Consider the following 23,061-nt stretch of genomic DNA (forward strand, 5'->3'; position numbering starts at 1 on the left):
TTTAAGCCCAGGTACAGGTGAGCTCTGGGCCAGAGTGCCATGTGAATGATTACAGCTAGTGAGCTGTGTTTTTCCAGTTTGCAGCTAGTGAGCTGTGTTTTTCCAGTTTGCAGCTAGTGAGCTGCTCTCTCTTTTTGACTTATGTTTTTACTTTATTGACCAATGCTTGAGTTTTGTTTGTTTCCTTAAATGGTGATAGTGGCTTGTCAGTCTCTTTTAGTTGAGCTATTTTAATAAAACTCTTTAATTTAACCCTTTTGCCTCCTTGACTCCTTTTTCTGATCCGGACACACCGCCTAGACCACTCAGGGGAACATAACAAGTGGGGGCTCTTCCGGGATATTTGAAAAGGGAGCTTCAAGTTGGATTTGGTTTTTGATTATCTTGCTTTGTCACCTTTTTGAGTACCACAACTTATTTTTGTGCCAGTTTGACACAATTAGCAACCACACAGGCTTGTGACAGAAGAAACACAGTTTAGGCCTAGATCTTAAAACCGTAACTGCATTTGCCTTGTTAGCTGGCCCACTCTTACTTAACACCGTAACACCAGCCTTGGTGTTGCTGTTCTCATATTGTTGCACTGCCACTGAGAGTACCCTTTGGCTGGTTCTGTCGAGAACAGCTGGTTTATTCTCCTGCCTTCTATGTCTCTGGTGTATGTCTTCAAGCAGATGGCCAAGGCTGTGAGTCTTTGCTTGGCAGTCTCCAAGGCCTCAGGTATGGACAGCTTGCTGTACTTCTTAGGCACCTTCTTCATTGCACCTTATGGCAGATCCGATAGTTGGCTAACCTCCGTCCATGCTACCTTGATCTTGACTTCTAATCTCCTTCACTATGGAGGGTACCTCTCCTTGTGGCTGTTCAACTTATAGCCAAGCATCTCACTGATCACTGCTGCCGTAGTGTAAGTCAGGTGGTTAGTCTTAGTAATGGTTGCGGTAGGTATTGTCCATAGCACTGCACTTGCACAATCTAGTAGATGTTCTAAGGGTACTTCACGTAGTGTTGGTAACCGACTATGGAGGATTCAGGTTTCCAGCTTTGCCATGATCCTATCTTTCTGGTCAGTTGCCCTCACACTGAACGATACCGTCTTGTTCCAGTAGAACACTTTTCACCAGGGTGCCCTAATTCCTGAACACCTGACATTGACCTTGTTAATCCAGGCAATGTCCAAACCAGTATGGCTTTATATTTATCTCTCTCATTCATATCTGTGGTAGACTTGGTTAGCATGGTGGTCTAGCCTAAGATCGATACTGGATACAAACAAACCCTCAGCCAACTGAGTGTTAATTTTGTAAAAAAAACAACAACAACAACAACCACATGTTAACGATCTATAATGAAAGCCAAAGCAGCACCAATGAGTTCAAAACAATCCCTGAACCCATTGGTGCCACAACTGTTCTGATATCAGTTCTCCAGTTTATCTTGCAGCAGATAGGTAAAATAGATCAAATAATATACTATGTTTTTAATGAGCATTATCTTTCAGGATTCTGAAAGATGTGTCCCATACAGCAGTGACAGCAGTAAAGACTAGCTGGGGATATTTTCAAATTCAATTGATCAATTAAAAAACAAATGATTTAATCATATTCCACTTGTAAGTCAACCATCATATTTATTTAATATATTGTGACACAGACTTCAGTTATCTGGACCGGAGAAAGAGAAAGTAAAGAAGGAGGCTTTGGAGCTGTCACTGAAGTACAGTTTTGTGACTCCTCTCACATCTATGGTGGTCACAAAGCCTCCAGGAGAGAACACAGATGTGCTTCATAAACCAAAGGAAGGTGAAACACCACAGAGATGGCAGCCCCTTGTAGGGAAGTCCTCTTCAAGACAATATTTGGCTCCTAGTAGTCGCCGTTCATCTGGTGAGTATCACAAACACAAAAAGACTGAAATAAATGAAATGTTTCATAATCTCTACTTTTAGCCCCCAGACTAATGTCATTGTCAAGTTAAGGGGGGAAAAAAAACATATGCATCAAACTACCATGCCCTGACTATCATCTTGTCTTTATTTTTATTTAGCACATACCTTAAACATTTAAAGCTGTAAGCTAATGATAGTTATATAAGAGCAGATGCATGCTGGTGCAATAAGCTGTACGTTTTATGTCCAATGGATGTATGATCTGATTAGTCGACTAATCGAAAAAATAATTGGTGACTAGTCGATTATCAAAATAATCGTTTGTGGCAGCCCTAGTCCTCTCCAGGTTCCTCCCACAGTCCAAGGACATGCAGTTGGCAGGGTTGGATTAACTGATTATTTTAAACTTAAACTGTCCATAGGTGTGAATGTCAGTGTGAATGGTTGTGTGCCTCTCTGTTTCCCTTTCATAAAACAGCCACCCTTCCACTGGGGCCATTTCTGATCAGGCTTAGAACCTTAAAACCTCTAAGGATACTTCTAAATTGAAGACCTTTCAGAATGTTTTTATTTATTTTTTTCAGTTTATTAATGGGATAATGTACCTGTAATACTATCGGAGACTATGGTAAATTTTTACAACTACCTGCAAAAGGCTAATGGGGTAGGTTCTCAGCCATCCAGGTCATGGTAGTCTAAGGAGCTTGGAATCTAAGTTAATGGACTTCTTTAAGTTTCTTGAAGATGTTTCACCTTTCATCTGAGAAACGTATTGAGTTCTAGAACCAAATGAGAATTTTCACCAAGCATGACATCCCAGTCCACTTCAGACCCAGCCACACCTCTACATCACAGAATCCAAACAGCCATACTATAAACACATGACATAGAAGAGCCATCTTGACGGGACAAGACTTGGCTGTACAACTGGATCTAAAGGTCAAAGGTCACTCTGTCAAGGATGGCAATGTTCACATTTTGGAAACCGAAGACAGATAATCTGAAAGAGGAGTAAAAGAAGCTATTTATGTCTACTGTAAATGACCATCTTTGAACAGAGGGGGTTGCTTACAACACCAACTGTCTGCCACCTACAAACCAGCTTTGAGATCCCTTCCCAGCTCACGCCCCACTTACATCTAGCATCAGGTGAAGCAAGGTCCCACAGTGGTTTAACCCAAAAACCTCTTGTGATAATGACCCATGCCTTTTTCACACTTTGGCTCATGTGATGAGTCACATGATTAATAGTCCTCTTAAGGGACCTCCACTAGGGTATAAATGCAACCAGGAGATGACGGACTAGAGCAGCGCAGATACTGAAGGACCCGTCCCATCCTGGCAACAAACTGTTCCAACTTCTGCAATCCGGTAGAAGTCCGATTGTCTATTCTTATTTAAGTCACGTAATGTACAGAATTCACCTGAAAAAGGATTCTCTGGTCGAGGTACAGTGCTTAACAAATGTAATAGACCATCACCTGATGCAAGGTTCATGTAATTGCTACCATAAAATTAACAGTATTGGTAACTACCAAAACAAATCTGTTTATTGGAATAATTAATACACCAGTATGTGCAAGCTGTTTAATTAAAATCATATTGTCAATGCTAAAATATAATCATTAATATTATCCCTGAATTTTCAAATGTACTCTTACAAAAACATACAAAAGTATATAATAAAAACAGATATTTCCTTCTTATATGTTACTGTTTCTTTTTAGTCATGCAACAGCACACCCCCAGAGGAGAGAGAGGAAAGATTGGACATTCTGGAGCAGGTGAAGTGCTTAACAAATTTATTAGATCACCCAATGCAAGGTTTATGCATCTGCTGCTTTAGATTAACAGTATTGGTAACTACCAATTTTGTATTTTTTTTTTTTGGGGGGGTGGAATAATTACTCCAACAGTATATACAAGCTATTTAATCAAAATCATATTGTTAATGCCATCCATCCATCCATTTTCATCCGCTTTGTCCGGGGCCGGGTCGCGGGGGCAGCAGCCTAAGCATATTGTTAATGCTAAAATATAATCATTAATATTATCCCTGAATTTTCAAATGTACTCTTACAAAAACATACAAAAGTATATAATAAAAACAGATATTTCCTTCTTATATGTTACTGTTTCTTTTTAGTCATGCAACAGCACACCCCCAGAGGAGAGAGAGGAGAGAGTGGACATCCTGGAGCAGGTGAAGTGCTTAACAAATTTATTAGATCACCCAATGCAAGGTTTATGCATCTGCTGCTTTAGATTAACAGTATTGGTAACTACCAATTTTGTATTTTTTTTTTTTGGGGGGGGGGTGGAATAATTAATCCAACAGTATATACAAGCTATTTAATCAAAATCATATTGTTAATGCCATCCATCCATCCATTTTCATCCGCTTTGTCCGGGGCCGGGTCGCGGGGGCAGCAGCCTAAGCATATTGTTAATGCTAAAATATAATCATTAATATTATCCCTGAATTTTCAAATGTACTCTTACAAAAACATACAAAAGTATATAATAAAAACAGATATTTCCTTCTTATATGTTACTGTTTATTTTTAGATTAACAGTATTGGTAATTACCCAAAAAACCTGTGTGCACAGTTTTAATGCGTAATTTTACTGGGTTTCCTAACATCTGTTCTTCTAGTGAAGCATTCAAAGCTTTTATATGAATTCATATGTACTATCAGGTTTTGCATTTGTGGGGTAATAGAATAGAATACAATGCTTTTTATTGTCACTGTACACATGCACAATGAGATACAGAGCATCTCCTTCTCAGTGCAGACATGTAGGAAAAGAAACGGGGAGGGGGGCACCGTTTTGCAGCACTATATACATATGAACAGTATTAAATTAATTAAATATTACACAGTAGTGATGGTAAAGAGTGTAGTCTGGGTGTAGAGGGTAGTCCTTGGATTGGGAGGTGGTATTGTATTGTCAGTGCAGCGTGGTTATGGCTTTTTGGAAGAAACTATTTACGCTGCATCTGTAGTGTTTCCCTGAGTGAAGCAGGTTGAACAGGTCAAAACCAGTGTAGGAGCTGTCTTTGATAATGTTTGTCAACAACATTTCTAACAAGTTGAAGTGCAAAAATTAGAATTTATGTACAAACTATGTTTACAGACTGACACTGAGTTGTGAGACTCAATATATACGTGTCTTTATTTATTTATTTAAAGCAGTGGTTAGTATCAGGATGTGTTTATAAACTCAATATGCAACATAAAGACTTAAAATATTAGTGTATGTGATTAAATGTATTTACAGTTGTTCTCCCTGATGTCCAACCTGCTGTTGTTCATCTTTCACGTGATACTACTACTCTGGAATCCACTGATGGTATTGTATTGCCTTGATGTCATTCAGGTTGATAAAAAAAAAAATAGTAATTGTTTTGGTTTGGTTTCTTTTGTTTGTTTGCTTTTTTTGTATTGCAAGTTCCAAACAACCCATGATGTACTCAGATATGCAGCAAATTACATACTTTTTTTCTGGAAGGAAACTCCAAACATGGGCTGTTTTTCAAATCTCTTCATTAACCATAAAACAAAAAGAAAAGCAAACAAAATTGTAAGAATAATATGTTATATAAATCAGGCTCTGCATAGTATGTATGAACAATTGTGTATTTTTTGGATTCCTGGCTCAGGGGTTATAAAGCACATTTTGGGTAGAAAACCTGGGGTGAATATTTAATTTCACTAAAAATGTTCTAACACTGTGTACCTCTGTATCTCTAGTTCCTGTACTCCACAGGTTTTTGCTAAAAGCTGAGAACCAGACTGTTCCACTATGCTTTGATGTCAGTGGACCTGTCCGCCTTAAACTTCTTCACTATCCCAGCAGGGGTCAGTAGTGTTAGCTTTTTCCATCCTAATATTTCTTTTCAGTGTAATAAAAACTGTTACTCTTCTTTCTCATTGTTATTTTCATATGAAAACTCCAGTTTGTGGTATAAGATGAGCATTTCTCTTTTCTTCTAGAACTGTCTGTAAATGGTGAGCTTGATTCAGTTACAAATGGAGGCTTCAGCAGAATTTTCATACACGTCAAAGACAGCCAACATGTTGAGATCGACACCAACTGGGTCACTGTACGAGATGGACAGACAGTGACATATTACACTGGACAGGATCGCATTACAGCTGGAAGGTGATGTTGTATTATCATGGTCGAGACTCGTGCTCTCAGCTTTAAGCACAGATGTGTGACCTTATTCACCTGTGTTACCAAGATTTACATGAGAAGACTGTCTCTCTCAGCACCTATATATGTTAGCTGACATCTCTGAGGCTGAAACCCCTAAAAAGTTTGTTTTTTATTTTGTGTTGATTATTGAGCAGATGAGATGTGATTTCAGTAAGGACAGATCATTTGAAAGCACTGGCAATTCATTGAAGTAAAGAGTATGAATTATAAGCTATTTGGTGATTAGACATAGTGTAACAGATCAGAGTCAATGTTAGGAGGGTACATGCGAATGGTGGATGAGGTAAAGCAATTGGAAGAGGTGGGTCACATGAAGGAGCAAAATGATAAGAGGCTGTGAGATTTAAAACACACAGAACAGAGATTAGCTGGCTCAGAAAAGGAAAGCGAAAGCAGGAACATGATTGTTTCTCACATGAGTGGATTTGAGTAAAGCCCAAATGCACGAGAATACAGGCAGACGAGTGCATACAGATTTTTACTTTTTATGCTGAGGTAGGCTGCAGTCCATAGATTTACATTTACTTATAGACTTATGTTTACTTATTAGAAACCAAGCCAGCACTGTGTCAGATTGAGGACCTGTCCAGGGTGTACCCCAACTTTCAAGGATAGGCTCCAGCTCCTAGTTCCTAGGAAGAAAGTGGAAGAAAATGCATGGATGGGTGGAAATAATTATTTGTTCAAGCCATGGACTGAAGAATGAAAATGGCAGGGGCAGACATTAAGTAGAGTTTGTCATGAATTGACTGTCATAAATTCATTTTTACAAAATATGCTAACATTAAAGGCTCTGTACTTTATGCACTACACTGCTGTTTAATCAGAGCAGGCTAAATTCATCCAAGTAGCATGATCTGTGCAGGTGCCTTGAACCGTTACGTTTTTTTTTAAAAAGTTGAGTAACTCCATGTTTTTCCAGTGTGACAGTGATTGTGCGCAACAACGAAATAGACGTTGCCACTGGAGACATGCGAATGGTCATCATAGTTCATGAGAAGAATGGCCAAAAATTATTTTGGCCAGTTTTAAGACGGCGTCCCTCGGACAACAATGCTGAAGGACTTTTAGGTGAGTGAAAAGCTGTGTGTGTTTGTGATCTGTAGGTTGCGAACGAAACGGCTCTTAGAGCCGCCTCTTTGAAGTGAACAACGCAAGTTTCTTTTCTTTTTTTTCTTTCTCTCACCCTCTCTCGCATTTTTTTCCCGCTTCACTCTGCACGCGAGCCCTGTGCTTGCACTGGGGAGAGGGGGGAGAGACGGTAGTTACACTGCAGTAGCACAGGAACAGAGTGGGAGGGAAAGAGAGCCAGGGACAACAACGTCACATTAGAAAGGTAGAGTAATCATCCACAACTATTTTCAGTTGCGGATGATAAAGGATTCAGAAAGTTTATTCATGCAGACCTATATGACAAAGAATGTGCATCTTCTTTTTGTTTTCATATTTTTTTCATGTGTATATTTAATTGTGTTGTGATTTGCAGTGTTTTGTGTTGTTTCACTTTAAATTTGTTTAAAAGGAAAAAGCTGAAAATTTAAATAGTTAAAAGTTGAAATGTAAATAGTTGTTTTTTGTATTATATGATTTATTTATTACATTTTGTGTGGCGTGAATAAATAAAAGTATACTTACAGTGGCCCCTAGAGACGAAACACGTACAAACTCCAAAACACGTAAAAACTCCAAAACACGTACAAACACAACAGAAGTGCTCCAGGATGCTAGGCGCAGTGTTGAGCTTTTGTTACCTAGTGGCTACACAAGCCAGGAAGTACCAACGACCGGATTTGGTGTGTGGTAGTAACAGGTAAATGAACCTTTTTGTTTAAATTATTTGAATATATATGGGTGCTTGTGTATAAATACACAAACAATACACATATGCTTTCAATTGTGTAATTTAAGTGATCTAGGGTAGCTCTGTTTTGGAAGTTCAGCTAATGCTAGAAATGTGTTTTGGAGTTTGTACGTGCTTTGGCCAAAGTATATATTTATATATAAACATTAGGGGTGCAACGATATTCGTATCGATATTGAACCGTTCGATACCGTGCTTTCGGTTCGGTACGCATATGTATCGAACAATACAAAATTTGTAATTTATTTTATCAACTTTCCTTCTGACGATGCTGTCTGTGTTGAGCGCTCAGTGAATCTGCGTTCGACTACTCCGCCTAGGCTGCACTGCCGAGCGCAGATCCACTGAGCGCTCAACACAGACAGGATAGTCAGAAGGAAGAGCGCAGGGCAAGCTAGCAAGACAGAAGTTAAGCTCTCCTGGCAACATGGCAAATTGAACCTCCCCCACCCTCATTCAGATGTGGCGTTTGGAATTATTTTGGTTTTCATGTGACGTATGACCCTGAAGGTAAGCGCGTCATGGACTAAAGTAAAACAGTATGTTGGATGTGCCACGCAATGCTCAATTACATGGGTGGGAGCTAGTGTGTTAGCGCAGTTAGCTCGTTAACGTGTTGGCCGTCTAGCCCCATGCACGGGGCGATCAGGGGTAGCTCGTTAACGGAGATTTGCCGTGTTGTGGCGTTAACGTCATTTCAACGAGATTAACCTGAAAGCACTAGTGGGAACACAACGAATATGACTGCACATTTACTCCGACATCATCCTAGTGCAAAGACAAGTGGAAGCAGACAACAACAACAAGCAAGCATGCTACAAACTTTAGCCAAGTCGTTTAGACAGCCGTTAGCACATGATTCAACTTATGGGGACCTGATATGTTTAATATGCTGCTGAGAATATAGCCCAGAAGAAGCGTATAGTATAGCTTTTATTTTGGAAAGAGCCATTTCTCTGTAATAAACTCTCTTTTCCAAAGATGAGTGATTCCTCAATCAGATACAGGGCTCGCAATATCGCTAGCCCGACGTCCCGGGGCTAGCGATTTTTCCAGTCGGACTACCAAAATCTATCTCTGCCCTGCCCGTCGGCCTATCGCAGGAAGGAAAAATATATGTGAATGCTTTTGCATTCTTTCGGAAATGTAGCTGGGTAATTATGTCATTGGCATCGGTGAGCCACTGTCAATATGTGACATATTGAAATCGCGTTTGAATTTGCGCTTGTTTTTTGCTTTCACTTTGCAATCGTGCAAACTGTGTATAGAGAGCGACAGCACTGATCTGTGAGTGATCATAATTTGTGCACAAATTCCTCTGACATCGTCTTATCAATCGTTAGCTTACTATGCAAACATGACAAGTGAAATCTCCTGCAGCAAGCTTAAACATGTGAGAGGTTGATCGCGCAGAGAATCGCTGAGCGTTATGCGAGTCCGTGTGTAAAAGCAGCAGGATATATATTTTAGTTCTGCTGAGCCAAATAAGACGGGTCAGGGTGAAGAAGTGACAGCCAAAGAAAAGCTTACCACAAAACGGAAAAGTTATGACAAATCAGACTATAAGGCAAAAATAAAGTGCAGCTTTATGGTTTCATGGACAAAAGAATTTCTGTTGCTGCAATATGACGAGCTAAATAACCAGGGCTGCACATAAGTGGTCCGCAGGTGCGCATTCGCTGTCAAAATAAAAAACACGCACAAGGGTTAGGGTTAAATTTAAAAACTGTACTTTTGAGTTAAAATATATATTTATAATTTTAATAAATGACAAATTAAAAAGGCATGAACATTTTTTTTGTATTGAAAAAATATCTAACCGTGACACCAAAGTATCGAACCGAACCGTGAATTTTGTGTATCGTTGCACCCCTAATAAACATATATAAACAAAACCCCGTTTTTTTGTTTTTTTTTACATTATTAATTCCTTTTGTGCATAGTTTTATATTGCTGTTAATAATTAATTAAAGCAACAAAACAACCTAAAGAGCCGGCTCTTTTTAGTGAGCCAAACCGAAAGAGCCCGTTCTCTAAAAAGAGCTGGAAATCCCATCACTAGTGTTTTTGCACGCGTGTGTGTCCTTGCTGCATTGGTTTTCAATCTTAGCTCTTGTCTCACTCTCTCTTTTCAGCTGTAGAGGCTGCAGTTTATGAGGAGGTACAGCAAGCTCCTGTCAGAAAACTAAAGATCAAAAATCAGGAGGCAGACGTTACTGGGTATATTTTCTTTTCTTTTTTGTATTTATGTTTTTGTTTTGCTTTAGAATCCAGCCATTTCTACAAAGATTAATGATCTCTTTATTCTTTCTTTTGTAGGGAGATGGTTGTTGACTACAGCTTTGCTTCTCCTGTCTCAATGAACTGTTGGCTCATGTCTGCTGACTCTGCCCTGCAGAGACCACTGTTCCAGTTTGTCATTACACAGCTTTAACTGGCAAATATGTTGATTTATTTGAAAAATCTTTAATTTAAAAGGAAAACAAGGCAAAAACATATATTGTGGAAACTTTCTTTCCATCTGTTTCCAACATGTAGAAATATAACTGTGAATGTGGATCTAGTGTCAGACAGCATTACCAATTAAAAATAACATACATAAATCAGGATTTATGATTACCACCATCTGCCATTAACATAGCGTCCAAAATGACACAAATGCAGTTGAGATGACAATAATAGGCATACTTCTACACCTTTATTTTTTAAATACGTTGAAAAATGTAAATTTTTGTAAATTTTAACTACAGTAATCATATTGTTATAGCTAAATGTTAATCAGCTTTGCTGGCTGATCTGGAAGAGAGTTGGATTGTAGAAGGTTTGCTTATAAATAACAATTTCAAATATTTCTGAATCCTGGTTAAGTACCAGAACATTGAGAGAGGAAACTTTTTAAAACATCTCTTCTGTTTTGTCTTTAGCCTCAAACTGCAAATGACATGTAATGAGGCTGACTTGATTCAAGGATCTCTGACAAATATAATGCTGTTATTTTTCTTGCATAATTTCATGACTTCCTCAGAACAGTTTATGGAATGGATATCAAGCGAATGAATAAAGAATCCAAACTATTCCCTAACCTTGTTTGCGAGCTCTTCTGTACAACAGCTGTAAGCCCCTCCTGCTGGGGAGGTTGATGTACAAGAAATTCAAAACATGCCTCCCATGAACCACTAGGAGGAAGTAGGTCAAATGCAATGGTTATGCTGCTGTGCAAAAGTCTTGAGCCACCCTTGTTTCTTTGAAGTTTTCATTTGGACATTGGCTCCCTTTTCGCTCATTTACGTCCAGTATTACTTGAGTATTTGCAAGGAAATGCTACATATTATATATATAGCATTTCTTTGCATTATGTTTTTCTATAGCCACTTAACACTGACCTATTCCTGCATAAGGAGGCACCTAGCTCAAACAATGAAACAGTTTAGAACCCATTCGTAAATTGTAATACCTTTCTTTCTAGTAGCATGTGGCACAAACACATAACTTCAGCCAATTTCTTTAGTTGAATCTATAAAAGGTGCCAATGATAACAATGTGACAGGTGGGAAAAAGTATTTTTCCACCAACCAAAGAGCTATTAGCTGAAAATGCATATGAGTGCAGTGTGTCCTTAAAAGCACTGGGGGAAACACAACAAATAGTGGACAAAGATGAAATGGCAGGCCTAAAACGACTATCTACAGCAGATGAACACTATCGGAAAGTCATGTCCTGAAGAGCTGCATCTGGCCCTGTTCACTAAAGCCTCATCAGAAACGGTCTCAGTGGAAGGGTGGCTGTCAAGAAGCCATTTGTGCGACATGGAAAGAGAAAGAAAAGGTTCAGTCATGCCAAATTACATAAGAAGTGGACTGAAAATCAGTGAGAAAATGATATGGTATGAAGTGATGAGTCCAAATGTTGGTTCAAAATCTCAATATGAAAAAAAGAGGTCAGAAAAGCAGAACACGGACCTGGGAATAATGTCACAATCAAGTAAACGGCATTCTGGTTAGCCTTGTCAGAGAAGTCGGGATTCCAATTAGTGATGGTAAATTTGATTCTTTTTTACTGAATCAAGTTTTAATGAGTCACTCACCAAAGTGAATCGGGTTTTTTGAGTCATTAGATTCACTGAGTCAGTTGACCAGAGAGTGCAAGAAATATACATTTTCACTCAAACTTAATTTGTTTCTCTTTTCATGTATATCCTACTGCTAAGATGAGTGATTCTAAAAGAAAACAACTATTTTATAGAGCAAAAAAGGGCAAAAACATTTCTAAAATTAAGCAATTTCATATCAAAATTGCTTAAACATTTATTTTGTTTATTTTTATTTTATTAGTATTTTCCTTAAATGTGTCAAATATATATTTTCTCATCTAAATGTCCACTGAGCTGTGAGCCAGGGGGCGGTAATGCACCTTAACATTGGTTGCCAACTGTAACCCCCCTCAGTCTCTATGTCCGGTGCTGTGTGAGTAAAACTCTCTGGATCCGAGATGGGTAGAGCTCAGGCGTGGTTTATTCCCCTTTTTGCGGGTCTCTGCAATAACATAGGACATGAATAACCATGGGTTTCCAGTAACAGGATTCCGCCAAACACAGCAAAAGCTTCATTGCTACAAACGGATAACCTAATGATCGTATAGTGGAACTCTCAGTTTTCTTAAAATAAATGAAAAAATAAATATTGATTGAAAAATAAAATGGCCACAAAACTTATGATGGAAAATAAAATAAAAATATTACTGCATTGTGGTTTAGGTAAAAAAAAAAGAGAAATTAATTCACTTAAATGCACATTCATGTGAATATAAATAAACTTCCAGACCAAAGCCAAAATTTCCTTTCATGTACAATAGTAAATGGAACAATGCTGCCATCTACTGGGCAAAACTTAATAAGCAGTATTCCTTAAACAGAATTAGCCTGCAGCTCAACCAAATACATGTTTCAAAATACACATACCTGCAATAACATGGGGCATGAATAACCATGGGTTTCCAGCAACAGGATTCCGCCCAAACTATCAAGAGAAGTTTCAAATTATTAGACACGACAGTCTCCTCTAGCTGTTAGCTGCTAGCTCAGCGTGTCCACTTTTCCTACCGTCTAACCCATTAATTGCAAAACAAGATCATAAAACCGAAATCTACTCAGATGCTACTGTATGGGCAGTTCTTGCTGTTAATGCACTGTCATGTTAACCTCAATGAGGATTTTCAAATATGTTTGTGGCAGAGAAAAGGACATTAAAGAAACTGATGGACATTATGAACAATGCTGGGCATCCTCTGCACACGGCCATTAACAACCAGAAGAGTCTGTTCAGTGACAGGTTGCTTCTCCCCAAGACAAGAACTAACAGACTTAAAAACTCCTTTGTCCCACACGCCATCAAACTGTTTAACTCCTCTCTGGAGGGGAGAGGGAGGGGAAACAGGAGGACAAAGGAGGGGGGAACAACTAAGCTGTAGTGCCTCTTCACCTCACTGTACAATACCTTGTGCAATACTTTTTGTAAATAGTCAATGGTGCAATAGACCTCAATACTTGAAATGTGCAATTCACTTGTATTTTTATTTTTATTCCTATTTATTCTATTTATCCTCTTCGTATATTTTATTTATATTTGTCTCTGTATTTATATATGTGTGTGTGTGTGTGTGTGTATATATATATATATATATATATATATATATGTTTCTACTCTGGTCGAAAGAATCCACGCTTCGTACTGATGTCCACAATTCTTTTATTCCTCTCACAATCATGGAGCACCGTGAAAACTAGAAACAAGTAAAATAATATCGATAGCACATATGATATTCATCTCAGCCACTTATTTCCTTTCACAAGGTGCACAAGTGTTAAACAAATAACAGCATAATGATTTTTTACCGTGTACGCCTTGTAAAACCAGCAGTAGAAAAGTTGTATATTCCGAAAAGTCCGCCGTGTTACCGTTCTGTCTTGTCTCTCCCGCGCACAACTTCCGGTTCCCGCAACTCACAGGAAGTGACTACTTCACAATAATATTTTAACAGAAACATTTCTTATAAGCAGGATATATCACTGGATTCATAGATTACCTTTCCTACTGCAAATGTACACAAGCATGAGAAGCAAATAAAGAAAACAAATAGAAAACAATAACGATCTCAGATTCACTTTGGTGTTGTCATGGCAACCCACACAAACATTTCAGCGTCAGCTACACTCCCACCAATTACCTTTGATTATTACAATTGAGAACGTAAATACACTTGAATTTCTCATTATATCAATGGTAATTCCCAAGCACCATGTTGTTGTTTTAAACATTCTTGCATTGACATAAACAATATTCTTTTCTCAACAAATGAATTCAACAATATGAACAGTAGATTTTACATCTCCATAACATGTGCATGAAGTACAGCATAATGACAACTTCTATTTTAGAAGGGAAATCTAATCAATGAATGACATTTTTCCCATTTAGCTGTTTTTCACCAGGACCACTAATTTCTGAATGGGTCTCTGAATGATTGAGGGTTGGACGAGGCGTTCGCCTCCCTTTCCTAACTTCCGATCACCAGTCTGGATTGTCGCCTTCCGTACAAGTCCATCATCATCCTCATGTGCTTCCACAACCCTAGCAAGTTTCCATTCATTGCGAGGAACATCTTCCTCTTTGAGAATCACAATGTCACCCACCTCCACATTACGTCTTGGTGTATGCCATCGCTGTCTCAGAGCAATATTGGCCAGGTATTCCTTTCTCCATCTGTGCCAAAATTGCTCAGTCAAATACTGTACCCTTCTCCACCGTTTCTTAGCATACAGGTCCTCCTTGACGAATTTACCTGGAGGTGGAAGTGGGACTGAGGATTTCATGGTGATCAAGTGGTTCGGTGTGAGTGGCTCCAAGCTTTTGGGGTCATTGATGTTATCAACAGTGAGTGGGCGGTTATTCACGATGCACATAGCTTCATAAAGGAATGTCCTCAATGAAGCATCATCCAACCTTCCCACACTGCAGGCAAGGACTGTGCTCAGTACGCTTCTCACTGTCCGGATTTGACGCTCCCATGCGCCTCCAGCATGACTAGAGTGGGGCGTATTCATCTGGAAGTCGCACTGATTTTCTGCTAGGTATGCAGTCACTCTTTCCTTATCAAGTTCTTTCAGAGCCTTTGCCATCTCGTTTCTTGCCCCCATAAAGTTAGTTCCCTGATCGGACCTAATGTGCCTAACAGCTCCACGAAGGGCAATGAAGCAGCGCAAGGCATTGATGAATGCGTCAGTCGTCAAATCCTCCAACATCTCTATATGCACTGCCCTTGAGCAAAAACATGTGAAGAGGAGGCCGTACCGTTTTTGATCTTTGCGACCTTGTTTGGTGTGAAAAGGACCAAAGCAGTCCATACCACAATAAGTGAATGGTGGTGTGGGATCAACACGGTCACTAGGTAGATCTGCCATCCGTTGCTCCTCTGGTGGCGCGCGGGCTCTCCTGCACTGTACGCACTGCCTGATGTATTGGGCTACAGCCTTACTTCCACCAGTGATCCAGTAACCATTGGCTCTCAGGGCATTGAGGGTTTGTCCTCTGCCTTGGTGTTGTATCTTGGTATGATGGTGTGCAATGATGAGGTTTGTAACAGCACCATCTTTAGGAAGGATCACTGGGTGTCTTAACTCAAGAGGCACAGATGCCTTCCTCAGTCTTCCTCCTACTCTCATTATGCCATCTTGGAGAAATGGGTCAAGCTGAAAGAGTTGGTGGTTGCAAGGCAGCCTTCCTAGTTTCTGGCTGAGTGTGTTTAACTCCTCTTGAAAGGCATCTTGTTGTGCAAGCTTGACGAGAGTCTGTGCAGCTTGCTTTCTCTCTTCCACGCTTAAAGGCTCAGCGGTCCTGATCCTCTTTGCCAGCCGCTGGATACGAGCAATGACGTTGACAGCTGTAGTCCATCTTGAGAACCGCAGCAGATGCTTCTGGATGTCAAACTGCCTTGCTACATCAACCTCCAACACCTGAGTAGTCCTCACCTCTGGGTCTCCCACCAGCAAATCTGAAGTAGCCTGTTTTGTGGCTATCTCTCTTTCCCATAGAAAGCTGGGACCAGAGAACCAATTTGACTTGATGAGGTCAGCTACTTTGAGGCCTCTCGAGGCATGATCAGCAGGGTTTTCTCCTGTGTCAACATAGTACCATTTCCGTGCATCGGTGGTTTCTCGAATTCTCTGCACGCGGTTTGCCACGAACACATGGAACCTTCTTGCTTCATTATTGATGTAACCAAGCACGACCTTTGAGTCTGTCCAAAAATATTCGTCATCAACCTTGAGTTCTAGCTCCTCTCTTAACATGCTGCTCACAGATGCCGAGGTTACTGCTGCAGTTAACTCAAGTCTCGGTATGGTAACTATTTTGGTTGGTGCAACCCTCGCCTTGCCCATGACCAAGGAGCAGCATACCCTTTCTCTGCTTACCACTCTGATGTAAGAGCACTGGCCATACCCTTGACTGCTTGCATCAGAGAAATGATGAAGCTCGACTCTTTGAATCTCGCCAAGGCTGTCAGGTATGAAGCATCTTTGAATTTCAATTCTTTCCAGGTTCTCCAGATCCTTCATCCAAGTCTCCCACCTTAACTTCAAGCCTTTGGGTAGTGGCTCATCCCACCCTGTGCCTCTCTGACACATCTCCTGCAGCACTCTTTTCCCTTCAAGAATGACTGGGGCTAGAAACCCCAAAGGGTGATACAAGGAGGCCACAATTGAGAGAATCCCTCGGCGCGTTGCTGGTTTCTCCTCAAGTGACACCTTGAAGGAGAAGCTATCATTTTCAACATTCCACCTTATACCTAGCACTCTTTGAACTGGTAAATCCTCGTGATTAAGATCAACATTCTTTACCTCCGTAGCACGCTCTGCAACATCGACAGAGTCAAGGACCTCTCGGCTGTTGGAGAGAAATTTGTGAAGGTGCAGCTTTCCTTTGGCACACACGGCTTGGGCTTCTTTGACCAGTTCAATTGCCTTACCCACCGACTCTACACTTATGAGACCATCGTCGACATAGAAATGTTTCTGGATGAAGTTAGCTGCGGAGGGGTACTCTTTCTCACATTGGCTGGCAAGGTGCTTCATGCCATAATTGGCGCAGCCAGGGGATGATGATGCTCCAAACAGGTGAACCTTCATGCGGTACTCTCTGGGTTCAGAGTTTGTGTCTCCATTTTCCCACCAGAGAAACCGCAGGTAGTCTCTATCATCCTCGCTCACATGAAACCTGTGGAACATTTTCTCCACATCACACATGACTGCGATGGGATGTTTACGGAAGCGGCACAGCACGGCTGTTAGGCTATTTGTGAGGTCAGGTCCTGTTAGCAGATGGTCGTTTAAGGAGGTGCCTTCATACCTTGCAGAGCAGTCGAAAACCACTCTGATTTTTCCTGGTTTTCTGGGGTGGTAAACTCCTTGGTGTGGGATATACCAGACTTTCCCCAGCTCTGCTTGGTTTTCCACTTTCTCTGCATCTCCATCCTTGAAGACACCTTCCATAAATCTCACGTAGTCTATTTTGAATTTGGGATCTCTGTCCAGCTTCCTCTTTAGATGCTTCAGCCGTACTAACGCCAGCCCTTTGTTGTCTGGGAGATGCGGACGTGCTTTGAAAGGGAGAGGCATCTCCAGGTGACCATCCTTATTTTGTTGGATTCTGTCTTTCAAGATCTGCAGGAAGCAAATATCTTCTTGAGATATGCTTCTGTCACCAGGTTTTGTGTCTGCAAAATCAGACTCCAGGGCCTTGATGACAGCAAATGGTGTTATGGGTGGCACCTCTCTGACAGACACTCGATGACAAAAACCAGTCACATCTTTAGCCTGCACACGCTGTGGTGCGCTTCCCACAATGCTCCAACCAAGATCCGTCTCAATAGCATAAGGCTCATAGTCACCCCCAGTGACGACCCTTCTTGGAATTAACGCTCTGGAGCAGTCGTATCCAATCAACAATCCAACACCACAGTCCATCAACGGGGGTATCTCCTGGGCCATGCTTACAAGGTGTTTCCATTTGTTGGCTGTCTGGCAAGTGGGAATATGTGTGCGGTCAAGGGGAATGAAGTCCCTTGTGTAGGCTGGAGGCAAACTGATGGAAACATTAGAGGAAAATCCTCTAACTTTGAGCTTGCATACTCTTTGACTCTTCACGACTGAGTCTCTCCCCATCATGGTGGAAAGTTTAAGTTTCACTGGTTCCATTGTTGCTTGTAGCTTTTCGCACACCTCCTGATCAACAAATGTGTGACTGCTTTGAGTGTCCAATAGTGCATACACTAGGGTTTCAGTGTCCGGAGCACTAAGTGTTGAGATCCACACTGGGACTATCATTGATGTACTCCCACCTTCACCTCCACTCACACAACATGATAATGACAACGTACTTTCTTCAACTGCGCCTTGTGTTGATGCTGCTGTAGAACGATCTTCATGCAATGGCGTTGGGTGACTCTTTCTGCATATGCCACACATGGCCCTGTTCCTACAGTCTTTAGAATTGTGACCCTTTCTTAGACATGCAAAACACAACTTATTTTCAAGTATGCATTTTTTCTTATCCTCTACAGACATGTCCATAAGCCTCTTGCATTTATGTATGGAATGGTTCTCACTACAGCAAATACACTGGCCATTATTGGAATTTTGTGTTGGTGTGGTCCATTTCTTTGGTTTCCCTGCATCTCCCAACTTGATTTCACCAGGGTCAGATTTGGCAGTGGAGCTTGATGGAATCGGGGGTTTCACATTTGTGGCAAACGTGTTTGCTTTTGAACGCTTCATCTCTCTTGCTGGTGCCTCTGCAGAGTGCCTTAAGGCATGTAAGGATGACACTGGATTGCATGCGATGCGTGACTCCTTAGAGATAAAGGAAGCAAACTCATGAAAGCTTGGATAGTCGTTGCCCCGATCTAGCTGCTCTGTGACATAACGGTTCCATCTAGATGTCACCCAATCAGGAAGCTTGACTAGAATTTTCTGATTCTCCTCACAGTCGTTAAGAACCTGTAAGCCCTTTACGTGAGGCATGGCATTACTACATGTTTGGAGGAAATCACTGAAATCTCTTAACTTGAGATATTCCTTTCCACCAATCTTCGGCCACCCATTTAGCTTATCTCTGAAAGCCCGCTGCACTACAAAGGAATGGCCATATCTAGCATTTAACCTATCCCATGCTTGTTGATAGGCTTCTTCATCTTTTCTGTAGAAGCTGCCTTCAAGAGAGGATTTTGCCTCACCTGCTATGTACTTTTGCAGGTAGAATAGCCTGTCTGCAGGGTCAGAGCATCGTCTCTCTATGAGGGCTTTGAAGCTTATGCTCCATTCTGTAAACTTCAGAGGATCGCCCGAGAATACAGAAGGTTCTGGAGTTGGCAAGCGAGTAAGAGCTAATGACTCTTGTAGCGATTGGACCAATGATGTCTCGTTTTGCACAACCTGCCGTTCTTGATCTGGGATGTGGTGAGCGAAGGGGTGTGCATCACTCACTTTGCTGAATGGAGGACTGCGTGTCCCATCCCTTCCCTCTTCTTCAGTGTAGACATTTAGCTTTGCCTGAATTACATCAATGTCCCTCTGATTTTCAAGTTTTCTCAACTGCTGACGTTGAGCTTCGATGGCAGCTTCCATATCAATTTCGGCTTTCTTTGCAGCCAGCTGAGCAGCCACTTCCGCTCTCATAGCTGGAATGCTAGGTGACTCTGAGAGATGGTTAGAATTGTGACAGCTGGGTGCAGTAACTCTGGAGGCTGTGGATCCATATATGGACCTAGCATATTCATTATCAAGTAGCATGCGTAACCTTGATCTTTCCGCCACCGTGTCAAACTCACCTTCATCTTCAGTCAGACGTACTCTCATCAGCTGCAGCAAGTCGGCCGTCACGGCTGAGCATGCATCGATCTTTCTTCGAAATTCTTGACTTGGTGAGGTTTGGAGTCGAATTCTGTCATACTGTTCCTTTAATTCAGACTCAAGCTTCTCAGCCTCATCCATCATATCATACATGTCACTCTCAGAGCATACTTGCTTTAACTTTGTGCGAATGTCTCTTACGTTGCTTTTCCATTTCTCGTATGTTGCTTTGAACCTCTTCTCCTTTTGAGTTAACTCTTGATCTTTCAGTTCCTGCATTTTTGGCGTTAATCGCCTTTCACGAGAGGATTTTCTTGTTTTTGTCTCAGATTTCTCAGACACTACACTTTTTTCCTCTTCCAAATCCCCTGCATCTTGTACTTCTGACATAACATCAGGGTGACTATGACCATCTTTAGACATTTTCAGACTTTAAAGGGGGTATCTTATGAAGAGGACAAGATAACTAAGGTAATTACAAGAATGGATGTAATAGGCGGAGAATTATTAAAATTAACACAAAGGAACCTTAGCTTAGATTCTTACGTATGACAGCAAATAAATTTTCAGTTTCAGCCTTCATGAAGCTTGCAAGCAACAGGTAAGAAAACAACAATAATTTCCAGAACTTCAACAGATTGTCCTTTTTTTTTTTTTTCTTTTTTTTTTTTTTTTTTTTTTTTTTTTTTTTTTGTTTGTTTGTTTGCTTGTTTGTTTTTTTACACAATCCGAAATTTGAACACTATTAATTCCTTGTCCATTACAGCAAATTTGTAGCTCATGTTCTATCCATCAACTCATGAGGCATAATAACTGCGCAATATAGCCTGAGGACTCACACTTTAGCCTGAAACCGCTTCTTGGAGTGTCCGCTGAATCTGCAGCTCCCGATTGGTTGTCACAAAATGCAAAGCAACGTGTCCACTGAAGCCTGTAGCTCGCTGCAGGATGAGAAGCAACCGAGACCTGTAGCTTGCTGCAGGATGAGAAGAGCTTTGCACACCGAAGCCTCCAGATGGATTGGGACACGTTTTCACTGTTTCTACTCTGGTCGAAAGAATCCACGCTTCGTACTGATGTCCACAATTCTTTTATTCCTCTCACAATCATGGAGCACCGTGAAAACTAGAAACAAGTAAAATAATATCGATAGCACATATGATATTCATCTCAGCCACTTATTTCCTTTCACAAGGTGCACAAGTGTTAAACAAATAACAGCATAATGATTTTTTACCGTGTACGCCTTGTAAAACCAGCAGTAGAAAAGTTGTATATTCCGAAAAGTCCGCCGTGTTACCGTTCTGTCTTGTCTCTCCCGCGCACAACTTCCGGTTCCCGCAACTCACAGGAAGTGACTACTTCACAATAATATTTTAACAGAAACATTTCTTATAAGCAGGATATATCACTGGATTCATAGATTACCTTTCCTACTGCAAATGTACACAAGCATGAGAAGCAAATAAAGAAAACAAATAGAAAACAATAACGATCTCAGATTCACTTTGGTGTTGTCATGGCAACCCACACAAACATTTCAGCGTCAGCTACAATATATATATAATATTCTGTAACTCTGTAACTTCTGTCAGTGCTGTGATTTTTGGAAATCGAATTTCCCAGAGGAACCCGCCCGAGGGATTAATAAAGTTCTATCTTATCTTATCTTAAATTCATGTTCAGTCAGGGCGGACTGAGGAAGAATTTACCACAGCAAAAGCTTCATTGCTACTAACGGATAAGCTTAGGGAAAACCCGTTTACCAGTAGCAGACTTCCGCTGCGGATTTTCAAAATAAAAGTTTCAAAATAAACCCATGGTTGAGATCCCAAGTTTAACAGGAATTTAACAACAACAAAACCATATTCATTCTTTTACATCGTTACACAACCAAGAAGAAGAAGAAGCTGTGAGCCAGGAGGGAGGGGGTGAGTGAGTGAGTGATTCGTTTGCTCTATGATCCAGCACAAGAGGGAGGGGGTGAGCGAGTCCTGAGTGATTCGCTTGCTCTATGATTCAGCACAGGAGGGAAGGAGTAAGTAGCTCAAATGTGCTGTAGCATGTTAGCAGAGCGATGCTACTGTGAACCGAGGGGCTATTGTCTTGATGTAAGCTTCTACTCTGGGTTTTTTCTTCCAGTTCAGAGCAGAAATTCTTTTGTTAAGATACTGGATGTTGTGTTTTGCTCCACAATTTTAATTTTAAGCTAGATATATTGCTGCTAACAGCAACAGGGATGAGTCAGTGAGTCAGTTGGGCTTGTGAATCATGATTCATGAGTCAGTAAAGTGATTCTCGAGTATTGAACGATTCGTTCATGATTCACGCACCACTAATTCCAATTAGAGATGGCACGATACCACTTTTTTTATGTCCGATACCGATATCATAAATTTGGATATCTGCCAATACCGATATGAATCCGATATAGTGTGTTTTTTAATCAATAAAACTGTTTTTTTTATATCTTGCTGCATTTTGTATAAGTTCATACTCAAATTTAAATAAACAACAACACTAAAGTTATTCTGTTACACCTGTATGCACCCAAAATATTTCATAGTTCAGCAATACTGATCAATCTAATAAAGTTAAACCTACTCCATCCTCCCTATTCTGGTATTTGAAAGAGTACTTAGCAGAAATATTAAGCAACCTAACTAATAGGGTTGCAAACTCCCAGCAAAAGAAAATAGGGAACCACCCCCCACCCTCCACCTCATGATGCTTAATCGATGTACTCAACTTTAATTTGATGCAGGGTGAAAAAAAATGCACAGAAATAAATTATTTTTCAAGAATAATTAAATAGATTCAACATCTTTCTTCAACAGAATTGCAGACTGCACAGCTGTTATCTTCCCAAAGGAAAAAGTAGTATAGCTTACTAGGGTATATTAGACTTAACAGTTACAATAATGGACTTCTATACATTTTACATCAGATTAAAACTTTGGGTGTAAGATTCGGATAATTATTAAATAATTAAAAGCTAGACATTTTAAATGAGAATAAGAAAGAAAAGTATGTCTTTGTGCCCCCTTTTCCTGTTAATGCCCTATCGGCCCCCCTGGCTAAACTTTGCTAGATCCGCCCCTGCACAGTTACCAGCTGTCAGCTAAGTAGAAAAAGATCCTGGTGTAGAAACTAATATTAAATAAATTCTAACAACAGCTTATCAAG

The 23,061-nt window shown here is 40.5% G+C and overlaps 2 protein-coding genes across 5 annotated transcripts in view; one reads left to right on the top strand and one right to left on the bottom strand.

The window, feature by feature from the left end:
- LOC101487535 (inter-alpha-trypsin inhibitor heavy chain H3) overlaps positions 1 to 11,055 on the top strand; it is a 28,644-nt gene extending 17,589 nt beyond the window's left edge. Inside the window, exons 13-21 of one of the 3 annotated variants that reach the window (XM_024802468.2) lie at positions 1,654 to 1,886; positions 3,616 to 3,672; positions 4,035 to 4,091; positions 5,171 to 5,242; positions 5,644 to 5,751; positions 5,887 to 6,055; positions 7,035 to 7,183; positions 10,109 to 10,193; positions 10,293 to 11,055. In XM_024802468.2, the coding sequence (XP_024658236.1) occupies positions 1,654 to 1,886; positions 3,616 to 3,672; positions 4,035 to 4,091; positions 5,171 to 5,242; positions 5,644 to 5,751; positions 5,887 to 6,055; positions 7,035 to 7,183; positions 10,109 to 10,193; positions 10,293 to 10,407 (1,045 nt within the window). In that variant the 3' untranslated portion in view covers positions 10,408 to 11,055. The remainder of the gene's footprint in view (positions 1 to 1,653; positions 1,887 to 3,615; positions 3,673 to 4,034; positions 4,092 to 5,170; positions 5,243 to 5,643; positions 5,752 to 5,886; positions 6,056 to 7,034; positions 7,184 to 10,108; positions 10,194 to 10,292) is intronic. The other 2 variants (XM_076884045.1, XM_076884046.1) reach the window with 2 other exon arrangements.
- A 2,612-nt stretch (positions 11,056 to 13,667) lies between these two features.
- On the bottom strand, positions 13,668 to 21,413 carry LOC143418630 (uncharacterized). 2 transcript variants are annotated; one of them, XR_013098649.1, is made up of 3 exons: positions 21,113 to 21,413; positions 13,864 to 21,000; positions 13,668 to 13,751 (listed from the first exon to the last, which is right to left on the bottom strand). XR_013098649.1 is itself a non-coding variant. In XM_076884044.1 (2 exons), exon 2 carries the CDS (start codon positions 20,296 to 20,298, stop codon positions 14,443 to 14,445), a length of 5,856 nt encoding a protein of 1,951 aa, XP_076740159.1. In that variant the 5' UTR covers positions 20,299 to 21,000; positions 21,113 to 21,413; the 3' UTR covers positions 13,668 to 14,442. The 2 variants fall into 2 exon arrangements, 1 of the variants encoding a protein (XP_076740159.1); XM_076884044.1 differs by having other exon boundaries at positions 13,668 to 21,000.
- Between the last annotated feature and the right edge of the window lie 1,648 nt (positions 21,414 to 23,061).

This window comes from Maylandia zebra, linkage group LG5 (genome assembly GCF_041146795.1).
Source record: "Maylandia zebra isolate NMK-2024a linkage group LG5, Mzebra_GT3a, whole genome shotgun sequence".
NCBI lineage: Eukaryota > Metazoa > Chordata > Actinopteri > Cichliformes > Cichlidae > Maylandia > Maylandia zebra.